The 23,314-nt window shown below is 54.1% G+C and overlaps 1 protein-coding gene across 1 annotated transcript in view; it reads right to left on the bottom strand.

Moving 5' to 3' along the window:
- Positions 1–310: 310 nt before the first annotated feature.
- LOC144277905 (adhesion G protein-coupled receptor E3-like) overlaps positions 311–23,314 on the bottom strand; it is a 77,111-nt gene continuing 54,107 nt past the window's right edge. Inside the window, 14 exon segments of the mRNA XM_077838926.1 lie at positions 311–1,069; positions 1,595–1,702; positions 1,819–1,987; positions 2,250–2,341; positions 3,123–3,189; positions 3,809–4,044; positions 4,579–4,820; positions 4,823–5,111; positions 5,772–5,974; positions 6,683–6,802; positions 7,311–7,488; positions 8,215–8,319; positions 9,998–10,074; positions 11,238–11,369. Of these exon segments, the coding sequence (XP_077695052.1) occupies positions 1,064–1,069; positions 1,595–1,702; positions 1,819–1,987; positions 2,250–2,341; positions 3,123–3,189; positions 3,809–4,044; positions 4,579–4,820; positions 4,823–5,111; positions 5,772–5,974; positions 6,683–6,802; positions 7,311–7,488; positions 8,215–8,319; positions 9,998–10,074; positions 11,238–11,369 (2,024 nt within the window). The 3' untranslated portion in view covers positions 311–1,063.

Genomic DNA, 23,314 nt, shown 5'->3' on the forward strand with positions numbered 1-23,314 from the left:
TTTATTAAGTATAAAGAGTAGGATTTAAGTGGTTTCAAGTAATAACAGCCAGAACAAAGTAAGTCACAAAGCAAAATAAAACAAAATATGCAAGTCTAAGCCTAGGACATTAAGAAACTGATTACAGGTATCAAGTATCAGAGCGTGAGCTGTGTTAGTCTGTATCCACAAAAACAACGAGGAGTCTGGTGAAAACCTTAAAGGCTAACAGATTTATTTGGGCATAAGCTTTCAAGGGTAAAAAACCCACCCACTTGCATCTGAAGAAGTGGGTTTTTTACCCAAGAAAGCTTACGCCAAATAAATCTGTTTGTCTTTAAGGTGCCACTGAACTCCTCGTTGTTTTTGACTACAGGTAATATCTCACCCTCAAAGATGTTCCAATTAGCTTCTTTCACAGACTAGAATCCTTCCTAGTCTGGGCCCAGTCCTTTCCCCTGGTACAGTCTTTGTTCCATTCAGCAGACACCTCAGGTGGTAAGTTGTGGTTTTCTCATGACTGGCACCCCGTTGTCCTGCTCCACACCCTTTATAGCTTTGGCACAAGGCGGGAATCTTTTGTCTGTCTGGGTCCCCACCCCTCCTTCTAAATGGAAAAGTACCAGGTTTAAGATGAATTCCATTACCAGGTGACATGGTCACATGTCACTGTAAGACCCCTAGTCTCCATTCCCCATGGGCTGGGCCACACGTACACAGGAAGGCTTTCAAGTAACTAAGGCCATTTACGACTGATTGTTTCTGGAGCACCCTTAATGGCCTCCACTTAACGTTTTTCATCAGTGATACAAGTTTATATCTTATTCTCCTAACTCCAGATATAGAAATAAAACATGCAAACAAATAGGATGAACACACTTAGTAGATTACAAGCTTTCTAAAGACACCCTACAAGGGGTATTTAGCGTAAAGCATATTCTAGTTATGTCATATTCATAAGCATATTTCCATAAAGCGTACGGAGTGCAACATCACAGGGGGCTCCAGCTGGTTCTGTTTTGTATTGGAACTGCTAGGTATTGAACCCGGCCCTGGTTGTTGCCGCCTCCACCTGGCAGAAGGGTTACTCCTGGCAAGAAAAGCAGGACAATGACAATAGGTTCCAAGGCCACGGAGAGTGGAATGTGCAAACTGGCGGGTTGTCTCTGGGAGGCGACACACAAAGCCCCTGGATCCTGACCCACAGGGATAATGGAGCCAAGGGAAATTCTTCACGGTGCTGACTGCTCATTGGGGATGGTTCGTCTGCACTGACAAGGTTTCAGTCCCAGGGACAATCTGATATATTCAGATCATTACACTGCAAGAGCCAATGCCTGCCTCGTCCACAGTGAGCGACCCCTGGAGCTCTCAGGAGAGCCAAGGGAAGGAAATGCGGAGGGGCCAGGACAGGGCATTCTGTTCTGGTGCCTAAGACGTCTAGGATACTCCTCGATAGTGACCGACTCACTTACACTTCCAGTGACTTTCCCAGCTGGCTCATAACCAATCCTGAGTCATTCGGGGGGCAAAGCACCTTTACAGCAGGAATGAGACCCAGCTAGAGATGACTGTTTCACAGGCTGGCATTGGAACAGAGCAGAGGACCTCTTACCGTCTTGGTGCTGGTGGTGGGGACAGCAGACATGGATAGATCGGATGTCTGAGATTTCGTGCTGGACGTTCGGAATCCCTTGATCCATCTCCTGTACTCCTCTCTCACCTGGAGAGTGAGGGACACGGTCACTGCACTATGTAACTAACTCTGAGGAGATCAGACATGGCCACCGCGAGGCCGGTGAAGGCACTGGGTGGGCGCTGATGGGCCGTGGGCATTACCTGCCGATTGAGGAGACAGTGCACCAGGAAGATGAAGGGTCCCTGCAGGCTGCTGACGATGGTGAATAAATACGCCATGACCGTGCCTGCTGGTCCTACTTGGAGGAGACCAAGGCTCCATGTGCAGCCCAGAATGAAGAGCTGGGCAATGGCTTTAAAGGTCAGTAACCTGGATAAAGGCAGATGGAGAGATCCCATTACAATAACCCTATGGAGAGCAATTGCAGGATCTGGACAGAGTCGGGTGGAACTACTAGCCCCAGCTTTCCTATGTGGAACAGGGTTACTGTCAAAGCAAACCCTGTGGGAATTTGTTCCCATGGATCCTAGATATGCTGTTCCCATCCTGCAATCCATCCCTCCCTCCCAGTGCCAAGGACCCTCCAAACCAAGACATCTGACCCTCCAGGATTGTTTTGTTGCCTTCTCACCTGTGGTCTCTGAGGGTGGACACATCTGCATTGAGGGAGGAGAGTCTGTTTCTCAGGATCCACAGGGTAAGGGCAAAGAATGTTATATTTATCTGTGGGAACAGTGGGAAATATTTTCTGTAAAACATCCCATCTGGGGCTGGTGACTCCAGCTGAAGCAGAGAACTATCCCAGGGGACCGAGCCTAACATTGTAGAAATGGGGACTACTCATTTCTGGTGGGAATCATCCCCTCTCCTGTGGGAATCATCCCCTCTCCTGGCAGCTCTTGGTCCCTCCCCATGCGTGGAGCTGACAGCACAGCCAGGGCTGAGATGGATCAATGGGATCTCAGAGGCCAGATGCTGCTTGGAGTTCAATATGGAGCCTCTCCAGTGGAGTCAGGAGTTATTTTGGGTTTACACTGGTGTAACTGAGAGCAGGATCTGGCTCAGAGACTCCAGATCCTGCCTCGAGAATACTTCCTGCCACTTTCAGGCTGTAACAAATTCCCCTCCCTGCAACTTCCCCAGGGGTTATGGGGGAATATGTTGGGACATTTGTTTCCCTCCCTACAACAACCACTGCAGAGCGTAGCCCTCTCCTTTCCTCGTTCCTTGGGTCATTAACTAGACTAGATCACACTCTTGCTGTCTTCACTTGGCAAAACTCCTACTGACTTCCATGGGAGCTGTGCCCGAATAAAGGCTGTAGGCCTGGGGATACAGCTCAGGGACTAATCCCGGGACTGACCACAGCAGACGAGCCAGGCGGGACCTAACTGGGTCTTTCCTTGTGTTTTATGGGCCATATTCTACTACCTGCTTCACTGAAATCAATGGGGTCACAGAGGTGAGAGGAGAATGGGGCCCTGTGGTTCTGTGAGGTACCCACCAGGATTATGGCACAGACTGGACCCAGGAAGCTCCAATGAAAGCCTCTGTCCTGGCTGAGCCAGCAGCTGCAGGCAGGGAGGAAGAAGAAGGTGACTTTAACGGGATTACTACCCTTTTTCAGCACCGGGGTAGAGAGGGGGTGTCACAGGGCAGCTGGCTCTGAAAAGCGAGATGGATCTCGGCCTGCCTGTGACATGGCCGACTCTCTTGCGGGCAGCAGGCTAATGACCCTCCCCATCTACCTCAGGAAGTGGTGCTACCCTGAAAACACGAGATGAGGATCTAGACTGGGGTGTCGAGAACATGCCACACCCTGTTTTAGTGGAGTCGCTCACTTTAGAGAGGGGACCCTCAGGGATTGCACACAGTAAGAAGGTGTGTTTGTTTCCTACCCACCAGCCCCACAAACCCAGCCTGGGACCTGGGAGTCAAGCTGGGATCTTTCTGGCTTGTTCTTCTGCATCATCAGTGGGGCGAGGAGTGTAGATGTCTGACAGGTGGGCAACTCAACTACAGCGCTCAGGGCAGCCTAGTGTCCCTGGGGATGGGGAGGGTCCCAGGGGGACAGTCAGCTGCCAGGCAGGGTGAGCAGGGAAATCTCGGTTCACGTCAGACCTGGGGTGAGCCGGACAACCGCATGGAAGCCACATCCCAGCTCCCCTTCGGGATGGGCTCTGCACGTACTATTTGGCAGTTCCGTAGCCTCCAGGATTCACCGCTGCAGAAATAGCCACCACCAGGGCTGGGACTCCGTAGCCGAACGGGTACGTGAATCTCTTCTTGAACCGGCTGGCGCTGGTATAGTTCACGACCTGCAGGTTCCAGACGGTGAGGAAGAGGTGCAGCCCCTCCAGGAACATCCAGGTGAAGCAGGCCAGGAAGAGGTAGTGTAGGAAGCCAGCTATGACAGCACACGCCACCTGGGGAAGACAGAGAGCCCAGCGACACTGCAGTGGGGAAGGGAAATGCTGAGTATGGGGAAGACCTGCGCGGGGCGGGCGGGGGGAGCACACCGGGATTCTTGTTAGCACAGTTCTTCAGTAACAGTGCTCCGTGACCCAGAGACGGCAGGTTCCTCGGTCTATGGAGGGTCCTGCGGGTGCACATTGCTGGTGCAGGAAGGGAGCAGAGATTAGTGGTTAGAGCAGGGGATCAGGGCTCAGGGGATCCAGGTTCTGCTCCCAGCCCTGCCACAGAGTCCCTGGGTGACCATGGGAAGTCACATAGGAGAGGAATCGAGGCAAAGGGACACTCTGATATACGGATAGAACTGGCTGAACTCCAGAGACTGGGGACACTCAGACCACTGTGCCCAGTGTGAAGGGACAAAACAGGGTGGAAACGCCCCCCTGGGAATCCCCCCTGTGTCCTGCACAGCCCAGAATCCAGGGAGCATAAAGGGGTTGAAAGCCACACACCCCAGCCCTGCAGCGAGTGGAGGAATCAGGCTGCACCCAACTGCCAGTGCGGGTCAGCGTGATAAGGAAGAGCAGGTCAGCCAGGAAGAGGCAGAGGCAGAGCTGCAGGTGGAGGGAGGTGCTGACGTTGCGGATGGAGCGGCAAAGGAGGAAGGTGAGGATGGCGAGGAGGAGGCACAGCAGGGAGAAGGTCAGTCCCACGTAGGTGACGACGGTCAGTGGATAACTCTCCTGTAACACAGCAAAGGGAGAATCACCAGTGACCCCAGCCCAGCCCCTCGGCTCTGACTCAGCCTTTCCCCCAGCAAAGCCTCCAGTCGCTCCAGGGAGAGCTTTGCCCATGGCTAAGCGGGGAGCTCAGGCTCCAGCCCTGTGATCCGAGTCTCACGGTGATATACCGTCACTGTGGTGGGAGCCATTAGGACGGCGAAGCTGGAGAGATGGTCACAGCGGCAGGTGGTGTGAGTGCTGTTCGTTTGCACGGCGGTGCAGCCGTCCGGAGACCAGCTGCCGCTCTCGGCCACTACTTTCCAGTAGACGCAGAGAGCCTCTTCCTCCCGTTTTTTGTCCTGGAAACACAACAGAATCATCCTCGTCCTCACGGGACCACAGAACATCGTTTGTGTTATCACATGTCTACAGCAAACCCGAGGCCACCTACAGCTCCACGGCTCTCCCCACGCAGCCCCAGCGCCCACTGGGGCCATCCCGGTGACAGCCGAGAGAGAACACAGATCCTGCTGCTCCAAACGCACAGGCCCTGCTGTTGGAGCGAAAGGGAAATAAATCCTTGCTAGCCGTTAGCACTAAACGGAACGTGGCCATTGGCTGAGGACTTCTGACTGCAGCCAGCAGGGGGCAGTGCTGTGTGCACACAAACACATATGCACCCTAACCACTGCATCACCGCATCACAGTGTTTCATGCTGATTTCCTGAACTCCACTATCTGTGGAAAGCGGCTGTCCAGTTATTCCGGCTCAGGGGTGAGCTAAGCGGAGCTGTTACCCTAGAGCACTTTGCACGGCCGTGTGTCGTGGTGCGACCCCTATTCTCCTCCTCTAGTCAAACAGCCCCATCGCGTCCGGAATAAGGAGGCCTCTGCTTCTTAGGACCATCGGGAGACAGAAAGGCAGCACGGTCCAAATGCCGGACAGGAGATTGTGCCTTGTATATGCCCCTCTAGAGGCCCAGATATGGAGTAAAGCGAGGGGATCTTCCTCCACGCACCTGGCTGTGGCGCAGAGTGAAGTTTGCGGGTCTGGAGAGGTTAATGGGTCTCCCGTCTCCGACGGCCCCGCTCACCACCCCGGAGTTGAGATGACTCTTCTCCAGCTTCCCACAAGCCGGTAGATTTCCCTCGCTGAGATGTCTCGCACTGATGATGGAGTCCAGGGTGGAGTAGGAAATAAAAGCAGCAGCCCCCAAACCTGCTGGGAGAGGAGATGATCCCTCTTTAGGGAGCTGGAGACGTTATGGCGAAGAATGAGCCGGCCAGGAGCCCAGGGCTCACAGTGAGTCTGTGGCAGATCTGGGAATGGAACCCAGGATCCTGGCCACAACTCAAGATTTACCCACTGGACCGTGCTACCTCCTCCCTCGGAGCCTCCAGGAGCACGTCCGGCTGGAAACATCTAGCTGCAGGATGCAGAGATGAAGATAGTTTTTCTCAGTGAGAGCAGGAGAGGGGCTGGCCAGGGATGAGCTTCCCCTGGTGCTGGAGCATTCGGGGCCCTGAATATGGCCGCTGAGGGTAGGGGTACACATTACCCTAGTTCCCCACATCTCCATTTGGGAGTCTAGCTAGACTAGGGCGTCCCTGCCCTTTCCATTCGCTCGGCCCACTTCAAACCAGAGCCCCTCTCATGAGCCGTCTCCCCTCTGTGCCCCAACTGCTCACTGCTTGGGGCTCAAGCTGTGGGACGGCCAGGAAGGAAGGTGTCAGCTCCATGGGCCACAGCCTGAGAACCACTGGTCAGCCAGCAAGGAGAACTCCAGGGCTGGAGACAGAGGCCAGGGCCCGGCCTGGGGATCCACGGGGAGGGAGGGAGGAACGGGGGAACCCAGACTGGGGTTCATTGCCCGGGAACTGCTCTGTGCCGTGGTTTGGGCCCTGGGTGTCGCCATCCCCAGGATGGTACCGTGTGTGGCTGCCCCGGTGACTGTATCACAGTGCACTTCCATCGTGTCGTTGTGAGCGCTCAGCGTGAAGACCTCGCTGTCCCGGCTGCAGTTCCCAGTGACGAGCCGCGTCTGGATAGCTGTGGGGGGTGGGGGTGAGGAATGACAGAGCCCCTCGCTGTGAAACCCCTTCACTGGGAATCTGTCCATTCTGGGCCAGATCCATCCCCCTCCCCCTCCACTTGGAGCTGGGGGGCTTCAGGGCTCTTCCGCACTGTGGGAGGGGGAAGTTTGGAGCCCCCCCCGTGAGTTCCATTGATCACCCCCCCATATCCCCTCCCCCCATTCTGGCTGTGTCTCCCGGGGGAGTAGTGGGGGTGGAGGCAGGTGCCTGGCTCAGCGTGGCGGCCCCTCGTGGTGGAATGCCAAATATTACATTTCAACCCTTCTCGGGCATTGCTGTTACTGGGGGGGCTGGGTTCTATTTCCTGGTGCAGGGGAAGTGCTGTTCTCTGTCTGTACTGAACACAGGCTCACATCCACAGCGGTATACAGGTGTTAACTTCCAGTGGATTTGGGGCACAGTGAACAACCCCGTGTCTCACAGCAGCCAGCAGGTGGCGCTGAGAGCCACACGTCCCCCCTCACCCAGAGACTCTGTCGTCACGTTCTGTGTTGTCCTCTCCGGGGACCGGAGCGCAGCGGCCAGTGCGGCCAGTTCCACGCTCTGCAGCAGGACTGTCACGGCCCACCCCGCCTCCTGCTTGTCTCTGCCCTTCCAGAGGGAGGCGCTGTTCAGGAGGGAGTTGAAAGAGCGAGTCGCGTCCTGGGGACAGGAAAGGAAAAGCCCTGGGAGCAAGCAGTCGGGGGGTTGAGGTGCCATGTCCCATGTGTTCCCAGGGGGCATCGGGCATCACAGCCTCTCCCAGTTTCGGGGGCTGCAGTACTCTCAGAAGGGGAGCCCTTTACAAAGGGGGTCCACTGAGGCTGACTCGGGGCCCCATTGGGACCTGAGGCCAACTGGGGCTAGAACCCTTTGTCATTCCTTCTTTGCTCCTGCTCCCCCATCCCTCCATTACACATGCCAGGGAACAACGTTGTCACAAGCCGATGGCTTCCTAGGTTGTCTCTATGCTGCATCCAGCAGCTGCTCAGACATGTCTGTCAGGGCAGGATAGAGCCCAGATCCTGCTGCCTGAAAAACTCAGGTCATGACAGATGAGCTGAAGGAGGATCCCCATTAAGGGTCAGCAGTATAGCACCTCTGATGAACAACAACAGGTCTGAGCACTAGAGGGCGCGTGTGGGTGGACAAACACAAACGTGCTCTCACCCCCCTGGAGGGCATGTGCACGCAGACACAGACAAACACCTCTAGAGGGTGCACCCCCCGCCCCACAGCAGTGGAGGGCACAGGTCTTTTCTGAAGAGGATCTACATGTCTCCCCGCCCCCCAGTGAGACTCCTAACCCGGCACCGCAGCTCGCAGGGCTCTGGGGCACACTCAGGGGCACTAGCCCGCAGAGCACATTCAAGGGACGGAGCCTCTCACCTCCAGTGATAACGTCGCACTCCCGTCTCCACACGTGGACGTCAGAATCTCTAAGGTCGAATTAAAGAAAGAGCAAAAACTGCTGTTTCCGCTGCTCCGCTTTACCTGCAGAGAGACCCAGGGCAGGGGGTGAGCTCTGCAGGGGCTGAAGGGCGACCGACATTGGTGTTTGCCTTATGCAGGGGCCTGATCCTGACACCCCTCATTGAGTGAATAAAGCTTTTATATCAAACGTGTCCAGGACATATACAATGGTGCTGTTGCTACAGCAAGAGGTTCATGTGGAGAAAGGGAACAATTTCTAGTAACAGCTGGAATACATCAAGACTTGGGACTAAGCTCCTTTTTGTTCACGTCGGTGCTGGATGCATTGACAGAAAGCAGCCAGAGAGTCGTCTCCTGGGACGTGGCATTTGCAGGTGATGTAGTGCTCGTGGGGGAGAGGAAAGAGGAAGTGAAAGATGATGCAGAGAGACATGGAGGTGCATATTGGAAAGAAACGGCATGAAAATCAGCAGAAGAAATCCGAGTATATGTTCTGTAGATTCAATGCTCTCTGCAGGAAGACAATGGGTGTGTAAGTCTGGGGACCAGCCACTAGGAAAGCTACAGAAGTTTTAAAAGGTCCGATATCAATTTGCAAACCCCTAGAAGATAATAAGGTGATAAGTAACAGTCAGCATGGATTTGTCAAGAACAATTCTTGTCAAATCAACCTGATAGCTTTCTTTGGCAGGGTAACAAGCCTTGTGGATAGGGGGGAAGTGGTAGACATGGTATATCTTGACTCTAGTAAGGCTTTTGACGCTGTCTCACGGGACCTCATAAACAAACTAGGGAAAGACAACCTATATGGAGCCACTCTAAGGTAGGTGCATAACTAGTTGGAAAACTGTTCCCAGAGAAAAGAACAGGAGTACTTTTGGCACCTTAGAGACAAACAAATTTATTTGAGCATAAGCTTTCGTGAGCTACAGCTCACTTCATCCAATGAAGTGAGCTGTAGCTCACGAAAGCTTATGCTCAAATAAATTTGTTCGTCTCTAAGGTGCCACAAGTCCTCCTTTTCTTTTTGCGGATACAGACTAACACGGCTGCTACTCTGAAACCTGTTCCCAAAGAGGAGTTATCAGTGGTTCACAGTCAAGCTGGAAGGGCATATTGAGTGGGATCAGTTCTGGGTCCGGTTCTGTTCAATATCTTCATCGATGATTTAGATAATGGCATACAGAGCACACTTATAAAGTTTGTGGATGATACCACGCTGGGAGGGGTGCAAGTGCTTTGGAGGATAGGATTAAAATTCAAAATGATCTGAACAAACTAGAAAAATGGTCTGAAGCAAATAGGATGAAATTCTACAAGGACAAATGCAAAGTATTCCATTTAGGAAGGAACAATCAGTTGCATACATACAAAATGGGAAATGACTGCCTAGGAAGGAGTACTGCGGAAAGGGATCTGGAGGTCATAATGGATCAGAAGCTAAATATGAGTCAACAGGGTAACGCTGTTGCAAAAAAAGCGAACCTGATTCTGGGATGTATTAGCAGGAGCGTTGTAAGCAAGACACGAGAAGTAATTCTTCCGCTCTACTAGTGGGATGAGGAGGATCGAGTCCCAGCGATGAAAGGAACAAACACAGCATTGCCCTGATCTTGGCTGGGGTTTACAGGGGTCACCGTAATACCAAGAGCAAAGGGTTTTGTCTGGGAATTTCCATATTGGTGGTACAAAACACAGGGCAAAATCCCCAACAAATGAATGATGGGTTCAAATGTACCTGCAGAGAGAAATTCCTGCATGTCTTTTTGATTCCCTCGAACTCAGCACTGGAGTTCATGCTGGGGACTTGGAGTTCTGGGTAGAGAGGAGCAGACGTTAGAGCTTTCATATCAGATGTTCCTGTCAACTCACTCCTGCCTGGGGGAAAATCCCCTTCTCTTCCCAGCCCTGATGGCCGCTCTCTGTCCACATGCCAGTCCCGCACTGCCAATAGTTTAACATGCAGCTCCCTCCCTTCATCCCCGTCTCACAATGTCTCTCTCTACGTTCCATTTACACTCCGCTTTGGCTGTCCCTCCTGCTCCTGTCTCTGAGACTTCTTGACGTGTTTCCATCGACTCTGCAGAGAGACCTGCTGGGTAGAGACGCCTCTGCCCGCTGGGGAGAACCCACCTTCACCCATGCCTTAGCCCCGCTGCACCGCTGCCTTGGAGCCGCCCGAGGTAGGCACCACCTGAGCCCCCTCCCGCACCCAAACTCCCTCCCAGGTCTGCATCCCGCACCCCCTCCGGCACCCCCGCCCCCTGCCCCAGCCCTCTGCCCCCTCCCGGAGCCAACACCTTCTCCCAGACCTTGCACCCCTCACCCCCACCTGCACCCCAGCCCTCTGCCACAGCCCTGAGCCCCCCGCCCCCTGGAGCCCACATCCCCTCCCAGAGCCTGCACCCCACACCCACACCTGCACCCCAGCCCCCTTCCCCAGGCTCAGCCCAGAGCCTGCAGCCCCTCTCGCACCCCAACCCCCTGTCCCAGCCCGGTGAAAGTGAGTGAGGGTGGGAGAGAGCAAGCGAGGGAGCGAGAGGGATGGAGTGAGTGGGGCGGGGCCTCGGAGAAGGGGCGGGGAAGGGAGTTTGGGTTTGTGTGATTAGACAGTTGGCAGCCCTAGGGAAGAGACACCCGGCCCCTGGCAGCCCTGCTCACCCCCTCCCCGGCCTGGCCCCTGCTCCGCGCCCAGAGCCAGACATGGGCACGCTGGTGGCTGTGGCTCTGAGACAACCGGAAAGACCCCAGTGGACAGACAGGCTGGGCTGGGGGGAGGTGAGGGCCTGGAGGCTGAGCCCTCCCCTGCTAGGGCTGAGACCCAGAGGGACCCCGTCCGTGGGGGGCAGGGGGGCTGGTGCACCAATCCAGACCAGTTCCCAGCTTGCTGACCCCTCGGGCAAGATCTCAGCCTGTGTACCCAGGCCCTGCCCAGCCCCCCGAGGTGCCCCCTCCATGTCCCCAGTGGCAGGACCCACCTTGGCACAGGGTCTTGTTCCTGTTGGAGGGGACGTAGCCGGCCCGGCACTCACACCGGTAGCTCCCTATAGTGTTGATACACGTGGCGTTGGGGCTGCAGATATCTGGGGTCTTGCGGCACTCGTCGATGTCTGAGAGGGGAAAGCGGGGGGGTGGTGTCACACACAGCACGGCTGGGGGCGCACTGGGGGCGAATGACCGTGGAGTCACTCCCCCACCGATTGCAGGGGGCGTGGTCTGTCGGTCAGTCTGTCTGCTCCATCTAACCCCCCCCCTTCTATTCTCCTTTCTTCCCTGCTATTTGCAGGGCCCCAATCCCTGCGGCGCAACCCCTCCCTCACCCCCAGACCGGGGGGTCCAACCTTTGCCAGACTCCCCTTCTCTTTCTTTCCCGTGACAGCATTTTGCTATTTCCCGCTATGCCTCTTCCCCTGGGTCGTTATTTGCAGAAAGGCAGCACCCAGAGTACTTTACACACACTGCCATAAAGATTTTCTAGTCTAAATAGACAAGAAGTGGGAGAGAAAACTGAGGCACAGAATTGCCCAAGGACACCTAGCAGTAACAGAGCTGGGACTAGAACCCAAGTCTCCTGAGTCCCAGTCTCATAGCCTACCCACTAGATCTGTCTCTTTCAGCTTATTTCCTCCATAGAAGGCCAAGAATGTGTCTCCCCTGCCTCGCCATGCAGATTTTACCCTCTGCCCGCCACCCCTCCTCCCCCCGAGAGGAGCTTTGTGTCTCCTGGCTCACGGCTGGGAGTGCATCAGGGCTGGAAAAAATCCCTTGTTCCTTTGGCAGGAAACTCAACTTTTGCTCCATTGTTAAACCTCTTGGAAGGCAACAGGCCTACGCCATGTCTGTGAGGGGGCTTGTATATGCCAGCCTCTAGTGAAGGCCGCTGAGCCCTGGAAAAAGGAGAGAGCAATTTTGTCCTGCTCTAGTGGCTGGTTCCCATAAGTAGTGTGAGGGGGCAAGGCCAGATGGCTATAGAAAAGTAGTGGGAGATAGATATATTAGCTCCAGGCTAAACAAATCCCTGGTCCCAGGATAAGTGAAATAGCAGCTGCTCCAGGTCAATCAAGACACCTGGGTCCAATTAAGAACTTTCCAGAAGGCAGGGAGAAGGCTAGGTTGATTGGGACACCTGAAGCCAATCAGGGGCTGGCTGAAACTAGTTAAAAGCCTCCCAGTCAGTCAGGCGGGGGTGCATGTCAGGAGCTGTGGGAGGAAGTTGTGCTGTTGGAGAGGCTGAGCAGTACACACTATATCAGGCACAAGGAAGGAGGCCCTGAGGTAAGGGTGAAGTGGAGCTTGAGGAAGTGAGGGCTGCTGTGGGGGAAGTAGCCCAGGGAATTGTACTTGTCATGTTTCTAAAAGGTCAGCTAACATAGCTGATACTATTTGGGTCATAGAATCATAGAATCATAGAATATCAGGGTTGGAAGGGACCTCAGGAGGTCATCTAGTTCAACCCCCTACTCAAAAGCAGGACCCATCCCCAATTAAATCATCCCAGCCAGGGCTTTGTCAAGCCTGACCTTAAAAACTTCTAAGGAAGGAGATTCCACCACCTCCCTAGGGAACGCATTCCAGTGTTTCACCACCCTCCTAGTGAAAAAGTTTTTCCTAATATCCAACTTAAACCTCCCCCACTGCAACTTGAGACCATTACTCCTTGTCCTGTCCTCTTCCACCACTGAGAATAGTCTAGAACCATCCTCTCTGGAACCACCTCTCAGGTAGTTGAAAGCAGCTATCAAATCCCCCCTCATTCTTTTCTTCCGCAGACTAAACAATCCCAGTTCCCTCAGCCTCTCCTCATAAGTCATGTGTTCCAGACCCCTAATCATTTTTGTTGCCCTTCGCTGGACTCTTTCCAATTTATCCACATCCTTCTTGTAGTGTGGGGCCCAAAACTGGACACAGTACTCCAGATGAGGCCTCACCAATGTCGAATAGAGGGGGACGATCACGTCCCTCGATCTGCTCGCTATGCCCCTACTTATACATCCCAAAATGCCATTGGCCTTCTTGGCAACAAGGGCACACTGCTGACTCATATCCAGCTTCTCGTCCACTGTCACCCCTAGGTCCTTTTCTGCAGAACTGCTGCCTAGCCATTCGGTCCCTAGTCTGTAGCTGTGCATTGGGTTCTTCCGTCCTAAGTGCAGGACCCTGCACTTATCCTTACTGAACCTCATCAGATTTCTTTTGGCCCAATCCTCCAATTTGTCTAGGTCCCTCTGTATCCTATCCCTGCCCTCCAGCGTATCTACCACTCCTCCCAGTTTAGTATCATCCGCAAATCATCCCTGGGCTGGAGCCTGGAGTAGAGGGTGGGCCTGGGCCCCCCCCACCTTTGCCCCCTGATTAATCACTGAGACTGGGAGACAACAGAGACCATGCAAGGAAGGATAACTTCTCCTCACCTCCCTCGCTGGCTTATGATGAAAATGGCTCAGTAGACTGTGACCCTTGTCTCTAGAGAGAGAAGGGTTACGTGGAGGGTCACGGTGAGCCTCTGAGGCTAGCGAAATCCGCCAGGAAACGCGGGACCCACGGAGGCAAGGACAGAGCTTTGTCACAGTAGATAACAGCCTGCTACAATGACAAGCTAATGGAGTTACTCCCTTAGCTCCAGCAGCTGCACTGTGTGCTTTCAGCAGACAAGTCCTGGGTTTGATTCCTCCTGTATCATCCACCTGTACTGAGCTGGGTGATGGGACCCAGGTGACCGGGCCCCTGGGAGCTTAACAATCACAGGCCTGATTCTCAGCTACGCTCCAGCCACACTGGGCTGCTCCGGCAGCGGAACGGCCACTCAAGAATATGGTGTATTGAAAACTGTGTTAGCATCACAAGCTCTCATTTTACATCTGCAAGGGGCTTTCCCGGAGCTTCTTGCATGCTCGGGGGCTCGGGTGACAAGCAGGTGATCTGGGGTTTCCAGCAGTGTGTCTGCCAAAGAGCCAGCCTAGAGCATAGTGGGGTTAGTTGTGCCTGTTTGCCTTCAGGAGCAGCCTGCTTTGTCTCTCTCTGTTTGGGGTCCTCGTGTGCTAGGGTTCTGGATTCTAAGAATAACCCTGTGTTAAGCTGCAGGCTGCCAGGGAGAGGATGTGATGCTGTGTTTCAAACTGTGTGTGTATGCCGTGAACATAACAGAGGGAAGGAGACCTTCAGACCCCAGAACAGCCACTGTTGTCTCTATGGGCCAAGCCCCAGTGGGGCCAAGATTTGGGGAGATTTAGGAGTCCATGTTTGAAGCTGAGTTGCCCAAGGGGTGGGAACACTGGGACTTGGCAGAAATCCCCCTCAGGTTCCAACCACAGAGGAACAGACAGGCATTGCCAGCCTCGGTCAACCCCAAGGCCCATCTACCCCGGTATCCCATCTGCGACAGGTGCTATAGAGGAAGGTGCAAGAGTCCTGCAGCAGCAGCTGGGGGATAATTTGCCCCCGTGAAGGTCTCCTCCTGGTCTCTAATAGTCGGAGGTTGTCTTAAGCCCTGAAGTGGGAGCTTTTCCCTCCCTCCCAGAATTATTGTCCATTAACTAGCACAGCTCCAGGCATTGTCGTTCCCCATAGAAAAGGCCAGTCCCTCTTTAAAACCCGACATTCACAGCCTCCATGCCCCGGTAGCAGTGAGTTCCAGAGGCTAATGCTGCCCCGGGTGGAGGAGGAGTATTTCCTTGTATCTGCTTTGAATTTCCCCCTTTTTCAACTCAGTTTAATCCACAGGCTGCCCCCTTGCTCACTGGTCTTTCTAAAGCTCGTGATTTTCTAAGCTAATCTGATTTTCTTTTAATGCCTGGGATTGTCGTCACGGGCTCAACTGTGCACTTAAGACCCACTGGAGCCGAATTAAGTGCGTAGCTGTGCAGGGATGGAGCTAAGCACGTGCTTTGCTGACTCGGGGGCTCAGGGAGCACAGACAGGGACCAGCACAAAGCGATTTAGCAGCTGGAAGTTCCAGCGTCCCCCGGTGGGACACCAGCATGTGGGTATCCCCTGCCACGGGACTTGCATTGGTGCACGCACCAGCTTCACCAGTGCAAAGGGGTCTCCGAATCCACTGGACTGCGAGCCCAGAAAGACCTCTCGGTCTGTGCCCTGGGCAAACTCCCAGCCCTAGGGGAGCGACGCGGAGCTGGCCAGCCCGTGTGTCCCTGAGTGCGGAGCTGGCCAGCCCGTGTGTCCCCGAGCCATGCCGCTGGAAGCCAGGGTGCCTCAGGGAAGACCGGGACTGGGCTGGCAATGCCAATCACAGCACATGCCCCCTCACAGCGCTGCCCACACAGGGAACTTGGGGTCCCTCGAACTAGCAGCTGCACCCCCTAGAGGCCAGAGGAGAGCATGGCTGCCTGCCCCCAGCGGAAGCTCAAGCAATAGGGGACTGGGGGCGAATTCAAGAACGCTTTAGCCCGATTCCCAGAGCTGTTCCCGGGGCCACTTCCCAGGCTCAGCGGGGCACTAGCCGCTCAGATGCTGCGTGCCGGGGCCAGGAGGGTCCCCTCCCCTCTCCCCAGCGCATCTCTGCAGCATGAGAAGTTTGCTCCGTGGGTCTGTTTCTAACCCCGAGGGTTTATTCCCTGTCCAAGTGCTGGGCACAGGGATGAGCCCGGCCCCATGCTCTGCGGGAGCAGGTGAGGGCCACGTCTCTTCACAGCCTTGCTGACGGCCTCGGGCCACTGCCAAAGCCAGCAGCAGCCCCGGTGCAGCGCCAGGCCTGGAACGAGCATTTGTGTGTGTGAGGGGGGGTCTCAGCAGGTGGAGGCCAGGGGAGAGCTCACCCTGGCAGGTGTTCTCACTCGAGTTCATGAATTTGGTTTTCCCAGAGCGGGGTTCGTAGCCATTGAGGCAGGTGCAGAAGTAAGATCCAGCCATGTTGTTGCAGATTGTTTTGGACCCACAGTCTGCCGGGCTCGTCCACAGACACTCGTCAATATCTGTAATGCAAGAGGGGATGCTCTGTACAGTCCTGGCAGGGAGATGTTCCCCGTATCCCCCCTCCAACCCCCCGCATTGAGCAGAGTGATGGGACCCAGGCTTCCGGGGCCCTGAGCGGTTGGTGATTAAGGCCCTGATTCTCAGTTACCCATTTCTGCAGCTGGAATGTCGGAAATAACCCCCCGCAAGCCTCCAGTCCCAGGTACGGGGGCGGAGGGGCGGGGTTCAGCCCCACAAACACCCAGATCCCCCATGTGAGGGGAGGGTGGGGAGACGTCCCCCTGGGGCTCCAGGCTCCCTGTGTTTTGGGGTTGGGGAATGACAAGCTGCCTCTCCTCTGCCTCCTCCCTCCTTGGATCCCTGCGGGGTGTGGGTGAGAGGGTAGCCAGGGCTGCCCCATTCTGCTCCTCTGGGCAGGGATCCGTGGGGCCCCCACCCTGTGCCCAATTCGCAGGGCCTAAGACTCCTGGCTCCTGCTGCTGCAGCTCCTGCTGCTCACTCTGGAGGCCCCTGGTTCAGTCCCCAGGATCCTCGCTCCTGCCCCCACTCATTCCCCAGCCGGGCTGAGCACCCTCCACAGGCCCTGGAGTCAATGGAGTTGGCAGCTCCGGCCCTTAATGCCCTGCTCTGTCCCAGCCCCCCAGGACAACGTGGGAGCCCCGTTACCTTCACAGGTCTCTGTTACGTCGGTGAAGAAGCGATTCTTTCCTGGCCGGTACCCATCCAGGCAGGTGCAGTGGGTGTTGTTCACACACTTGGCGTATGGTGGGCAGAGCACATGGTTGTTGCAGTCCTCAGTGGTACCTGCAGGGGCGGGAACAGCTGGGCAGGGTCAGCCAGTGCAGAGCGGCCCCCCGCCTCCCCCCACCGTGGGATCGATGTTTATTTTTTTGTTGCTGTCGTCGTTACTCTGATTAGCGTCAATTTCAAACCCAAACCTCGCTTCGAACCGGAAAACAGGAATTTTTCGTTTTGAAAATTATTTCATCTCTCCCCCAGTGCAATTTTTCCCCCTGAGTAAAACCAAACATTTCTCCAAACCAAATTGGCATTTTCTGGCAAAAAATGGTTCCTTGGGAAATTCCTGCCCGGCTCTGCTCTGGATTGACTGAGAGCGGAATCAGGTGCGAAGCTAGTCTGGATCCTGAGCTGCCTCCCATGACCCAGATTGTGACCGGCCTTCGGGGGGGCGCTCCTGGATCCTTTAGCTGCCCGGTGTTTGGGGGCTCCACTGGGATCCGTCCCTCTGGCCAGCGTGAGGGGAAGGATCCCAGTGCAGCTTAGCCAGCTGCACGGCTTGGGATGGGAGCAGACGGAGCAGGGTGGGTGCAGCACCGGGGAACCCCAGTGGGTCAATGGGAATTTGCCCAAATCCCATCTTGGGATTCGCAGCAGAGCTGGACTCGGGGCGCAGAGTCCTGATCCCAAACGCCACCCCCAGCTGGGCACATGGATTCCAGGTTTCAATTCAGCCTGATTTTAGATGGAGGGGGGCACGTACAAATGGCACTTCTAACATCTGAGCCATCAGGGGCTTTGATTTGGGCTGGTCAATAACATGGCCCTTGGCTACAATGAGGATCTGCCCCTCACTCCCGCCCCCAGTGTAGAGCCCTGGGCCCCAGTGTCTATTCCCTGCTGGCCACGGGGCTGGGATGGGAAGGTGAGGGCTACACAGGGCGTGTTCTCCTCTCCCCTGCACGTACCCACCGTGCTCTATAATCCCACCCGAAGACACTCATGCCAAGGGGCTGCTCCTGGCTCACCAGACCCCTGACTCTGCTCTCCTTCCACAAGGGAAAGGGACCGGAGGGGCTGGAGGCCAGAGGCCCCGGGCAGCCGGGAGCGCTCGGGAAGGTTAGCCAGGAGGAGTCGGCCTTACCTTGTACGCCATTACTCTGGACCACGGTGCCCCACAGGCACAGGGCGATGCAGAGCCCTGGAAGGAAAAGAGACAGGGTAAGGCACCATGGACAGATGATAACCACCACTCAGCTGCACCCGCCCCCCCAGCCGCCCCAGTCCTGCCAATCCTGGGCCAAGGGCCAGTCAGTGCCCTGACGATGGTGGAGTTAAAAATGCAGACGCCTGGTGCTCTGGGAAATCAGCCCCAGCTGGGATCCCTGTTAATATTTTTAACTGGTTCCAGTTGGGAACTGGACTTTGGGCCAGGGCAACTGGGTCTTTTATTGTGTGTATTAGCAACAAAGACCAGGAGCCCCCATTGTCAGGGCCGGATTTATACTTAGGGCGCCCCTAGGTGTAGGTCTCAGAGGTGTTCCCCGCCCCCCGGCTTGGAGCTCCGGGGGCCCCGCTGCCTGGAGGCGGCCAGGAACGGCAGGGTACCCCTGCTGCCAGGAAGCTCTTAACTGCCACGGGTGGCAGGGGAACCCCACCACTTTTAACTTTTAGGTACCCTGGCTCCCAGCACCCCCTTGCCCACTGCCCAGCGCTGCCCACCCCCTCTGCCCAGAGCTGCCCCATGAACTCCCCCAGAGACCCACTCTCCCAAGCCCTGCCCCCCGGCCCACACTCACTGACCCCCCCGGGAGGTGACGCTGTCTGCTGGGCAGAGCGAGGATCGCTCCAGCAGCAGGGCTGCGTGGGGCTGTCTCCCCCTCAGCCAGCCCTGCCCCCTGCTGGGACCTGGGAGCAAAAAACTTTGAATTTTTAGGCACCACATAGAATGCCGGCGCCCCTAGGCCCGTGCCTCCTGTTTCTAATCGGAAATCTGGCCCTGCCCATTGTTCCAGGAGGCGTCCAGTGCCCACCAAGATCAGGGCCCCATTGTGCCAGGTGCTGCACAGAGCTGACCGAGATCAGGGCCACATCACACTCGGTGCTGCACAGACACACAGTGAGCCAGTCTGTGACCCAAAAGGCTCATGGCAATAGGCAAAGGGAAGAGCATTCTCTCCACTTTACAGACGGGGAAACTGAGGCACGGCGAGGGGTAATGACTTACCCAAGGTCACCCAGTGCATCCACGCAATGGATAAACCCACTTGGAAAGGGAAGCACTGAGGGGCGATGGGGCGAAAAGACAACACAGGCTGCTTTTGATCTGTTTTTCATTCAGGTATCGCCCCAGAACCACCCCCTCGTGCTGGTGTTTATTTATAGCCTGTTGCTCTTAGTCATTAACCACACACTGGTGTGAAGAACCACCGAACAGAGGACAGGCAAACAGAGGGAGTTTGCCTGGGAACCCTCCGAGAGGAGCTAAGGTGAGTACTGCATTAGGGGGGCTGTGTTGTGAGCTGGTGGGGTGAATATTCGAGTGTCTGTCTGCTGTGACCATTTGTTTGACCGTGTGCTTGTTTGTTTGAATAGTGTGACTGTTTGACCGTGTGGGTGTTTGATTGAAAAGTGTAAATTGGGTGTGCTTTGTTCCAGGTGGGCCTTGAGTGGTTGATTGGAGGGAAGGCTTTGAGCCAGGCCACCTGGTTCGAGCCAGCAGCCTTATAAAAAGGCAGCCAGCAGCGACCTGTGTGAGCAGCGAACCGAGGACAGACAACCAGAGGGAGTTTGCCTGGGAGTTCGCACAGAGTGTTTTTGCCTTTCAGGCTCCTCTGAGCAGTACATACAACATCTGAGGAGCCTCTTATAAGAAAGACATGGATAGTGAGCGATCAGCTGTTGTGACCTGCTCAGAATGTGCCATGTTTGTCTTTTCCCAGAGGACAGAAGCAACTTCGTCTGTATGAAGTACAAGCTGGTCTGCATATTGGAAGAGAAGCTTAAAGGACTAGAGAACCAATTATCAATCCTGCGTTGCATCAGAGAACACGAAGATTTTCCGGATAGAAGTCAGTGTTTGGTGCTGGAAGCACGAGAGAGTGCAGTGCAGAACGGGGAAGAATATGACCTCCAGAAGAAGAAAGAAGAGAACCTATGTACCCCCAGTGCACATAGAGGTACGTAACTGTTTTCAGGCTCTCTGCACAGGTACTACTGTGGAGAAGGATTTGGAAGAGCCCTCTGAGGGAAAGGATCAGAAGGAGACCCCGTCGGCCGGAAGGCATGGGATGCATTGTCCTAGGGATGGGGGTTCCATGACCACCACTCCCAAAAAGAGGAGACGGGTGGTGATGGTCGGGGAAGAAGGATAAAGGAGTTTGAGGCACAAGTCGTGTTCTCTCCCTGTCAGGGTTCCCTCCCCACTCTGAACTCTAGGGTACAGATGTGGGGACCCACATGAAACCCCCCCTAAGCTTATATTTACCAGCTTAGGTTAAAAACTTTCTCAAGTTTTCTCAAACAAAAATTTCACCTTGTTCTTGAACAGTACGCTGCCACCACCAAGTGATTTAGACAAAGAACAGGGAAAGGACCACTTGGAGTTCCTATTTCCCCAAAATATCCCCCCAAGCCCTTACACCCCCTTTCCTGGGGAGGCTTGAGAATAAACAAGATGAGCACAAACCAGCCTTGGAATTTTAAGACCCAAAGAGCCCAATCAGATTCTTAAAAAACAGAACTTTATTAGAAGAACAAAAAAAGATAAGAGAACAACTCTGTAAGATCAGAATGGAAGAAAATCTTACAGGCAGCCAGATTCAAAACATAGAGAATCCCTCTAGACAAAACCTTAAGTTACAAAAAGACACAAAACCAGGCATACACATTTCCTCCAGAACAGCAAATTTCACAAGCCAAAACAAAGAAAACCTAATGCATTTCCTAGCTAGATTACTTACTAACTTTACAGGAGTTGGAGGGCTTGCATCCTTGATGTGTTCCCAGCAAAGGTATCACACAGACAGACAAAAGCCTTTTCCCCCCACTCCAGATTTGAAAATATCTTGTCCCCTCATTGGTCAATTTGGGTCAGGTGCCAGCCAGGTAACCTGAGCTTCTTAACCCTTTACAGGTAAAAGGACCTTGCCTCTGGCCAGGAGGGATTTTATAGCACTGTATACAGAAAGGTGATTACCCTTCCCTTTATATTTATGACAAATCCATCCTCCCTGTTGAAGGAAAAGGCCCAGGTAGGGACTGTCGAATTGTGGAGGTGAATGTGTGGTTACGCAGGTGGTGTCGGAAAGAAGACTTTGGATTCTTCGATCATGGGATGTTGTTCTGGGAAGAAGGATTGCTAGGAAGAGATGGGATCCACCTAACGAAGAGAGGGAAGAGAATCTTCGCAGGCAGGCTTGCTAACCTAGTGAGGAGGGCTTTAAACTACGTTCGCCGGGGGATGGTGACCTAAGCCCAGAGGTAAGTGGGGAAGTGGGATACCGGGAGGAAACACAAGGAGGAGGGTACAAGATGGGAAGCCTCCTGATTCTTACTGAGAAAGTAGGGCAATTGGCTAGTTATCTTAGGTGCATGTACACGAATGCAAGAAGCCTGGGAAGTAAGCAGGAAGAATTGGAAGTCCTGGCACAATCAAGGAACTATGATGTGATTGGAATAACAGAAACTTGGTGGGGCAGTTCACATGACTGGAGCACTGTCATGGATGGGTATAAACTGTTCAGGAAGGACAGGTGTGGGAGGAAAGGTGGAGGTGTTGCGCTGTATGTAAGAGAGCGGTATGATTGCTCTGAGCTCCAGTATGAAACTGGAGAAAATCCAGTTGAGAGTCTTTGGGTTAAGTTTAGAGGCAAGAGCAACAAGGGTGATGTCGTGGTGGGCATGTGCTATACACCACAGGACCAGGGGGATGAGGTGGACGAGGCTTTCTTTGGAAAACTAACGGAAGTTTCCAGATCACAGGCCCTGGTTCTAATGGGGGCCTTCAATCCCCCTGACATCTGCTGGGAGAGCAATAAGCAGTGCACAGACAATCCAGGAAGTTTTTGGAAAGTGTTGGAGACAACTTCCTGGTACAAGTGCTGGAGGAACCAACTGGGGGCTGTGCTCCTCTTGACCTGCTGCTTACAAACAGGGAAGAATTGGTAGGGGAAGTAGAAGTGGGTGGCAACCTAGGCAGCAGTGACCATGAGATGGTTGAGTTCAGGATCCTGACAAAAGGAAGAAAGGACAGTATCAAAATACAGACCCTGGTCTTCAGAAAAGCAGACTTGGACTCCCTTAGGGAACTGATGGGCAGGATCCCTTGGGAGGCTACTATGAGGGGGAAAGGAGTTCAGGAGAGCTGGTTGTATTTTAAAGAAGCCTTATTGAGGGTGCAGGAGCAAACCATCCCGATGTGCAGAAAGAATAGCAAATATGGCAGGCGACCAGCTTGGCTTAACAATGAAATCTTCGGGGAGTTTACCTCAAGAAGGAAGCTTACAAGAAGTGGAAATTTGGACAGATGACTAAAGAGGAGTATAAAAATATTGCTGGATCATGCAGGGGTATAATCAGGAAGGCCAAGGCACAATTGGAGTTGCAGCTAGCAAGGCATGTGAAGGGTAATAAGAAGGGTTTCTACAGGTATGCTAGCAACAAGAAGAAGGTCAGGGAAAATGTGGGACCCTTACTGAATGGGGGAGGCAACCTAGTGACAGATGATGTGGAAAAAGCTGAAGTACTCAATGCTTTTTTTGCCTCGGTCTTCACAGAAGGTCAACTCCCAGACTGCTGCACTGGACAGCACAGTATGGGGAGGAGGTGAGCAGCCCTCAGTGGTAAAAGAACAGGTGAAGGACTATTTAGAAAAGCTGGACGTGCACAAGTCCATGGATCCAGATCTAATGCATCTAAGGGTGCTGAGGGAGTTGGCTGATGTGATTGCAGTCATTGGCCATTATCTTTGAAAAATCATGGTGATCAGGGGAGGTCCCAGATGATTGGAAAAAGGCTAATGTAGTGCCCATCTTTAAAAAAGGGAAGAAAGAGAACCCAGGGAAATACAGACCGATCAGCCTCACCTCAGTCCCTAACAAAATCATGGAGCAGGTCCTCAAGGAATCCATTTAGAAGCACTTGGAGGAGAGGAAGGTGATCAGGAAGAGTCAATATGGATTCACCAAGGGCAAGTCATGCCTGACCAACCTGATTGCCTTCTATGATGAGATAAATGGCTCTGTGGATGAGGGGAAAGCAGTGGACATATTATTCTTTGACTTTAGCAAAGCTTTTGATACTGTGTCCCACAGTATTCTTGCCAGCAAGTTAAAGTAGTATGGATTGGATGAACGGACTATAAGGTGGATAGAAAGCTGGCTAGATT

Source organism: Eretmochelys imbricata, chromosome 20, assembly GCF_965152235.1.
Source record: "Eretmochelys imbricata isolate rEreImb1 chromosome 20, rEreImb1.hap1, whole genome shotgun sequence".
In the NCBI taxonomy this organism is placed as follows: Eukaryota; Metazoa; Chordata; order Testudines; family Cheloniidae; genus Eretmochelys; species Eretmochelys imbricata.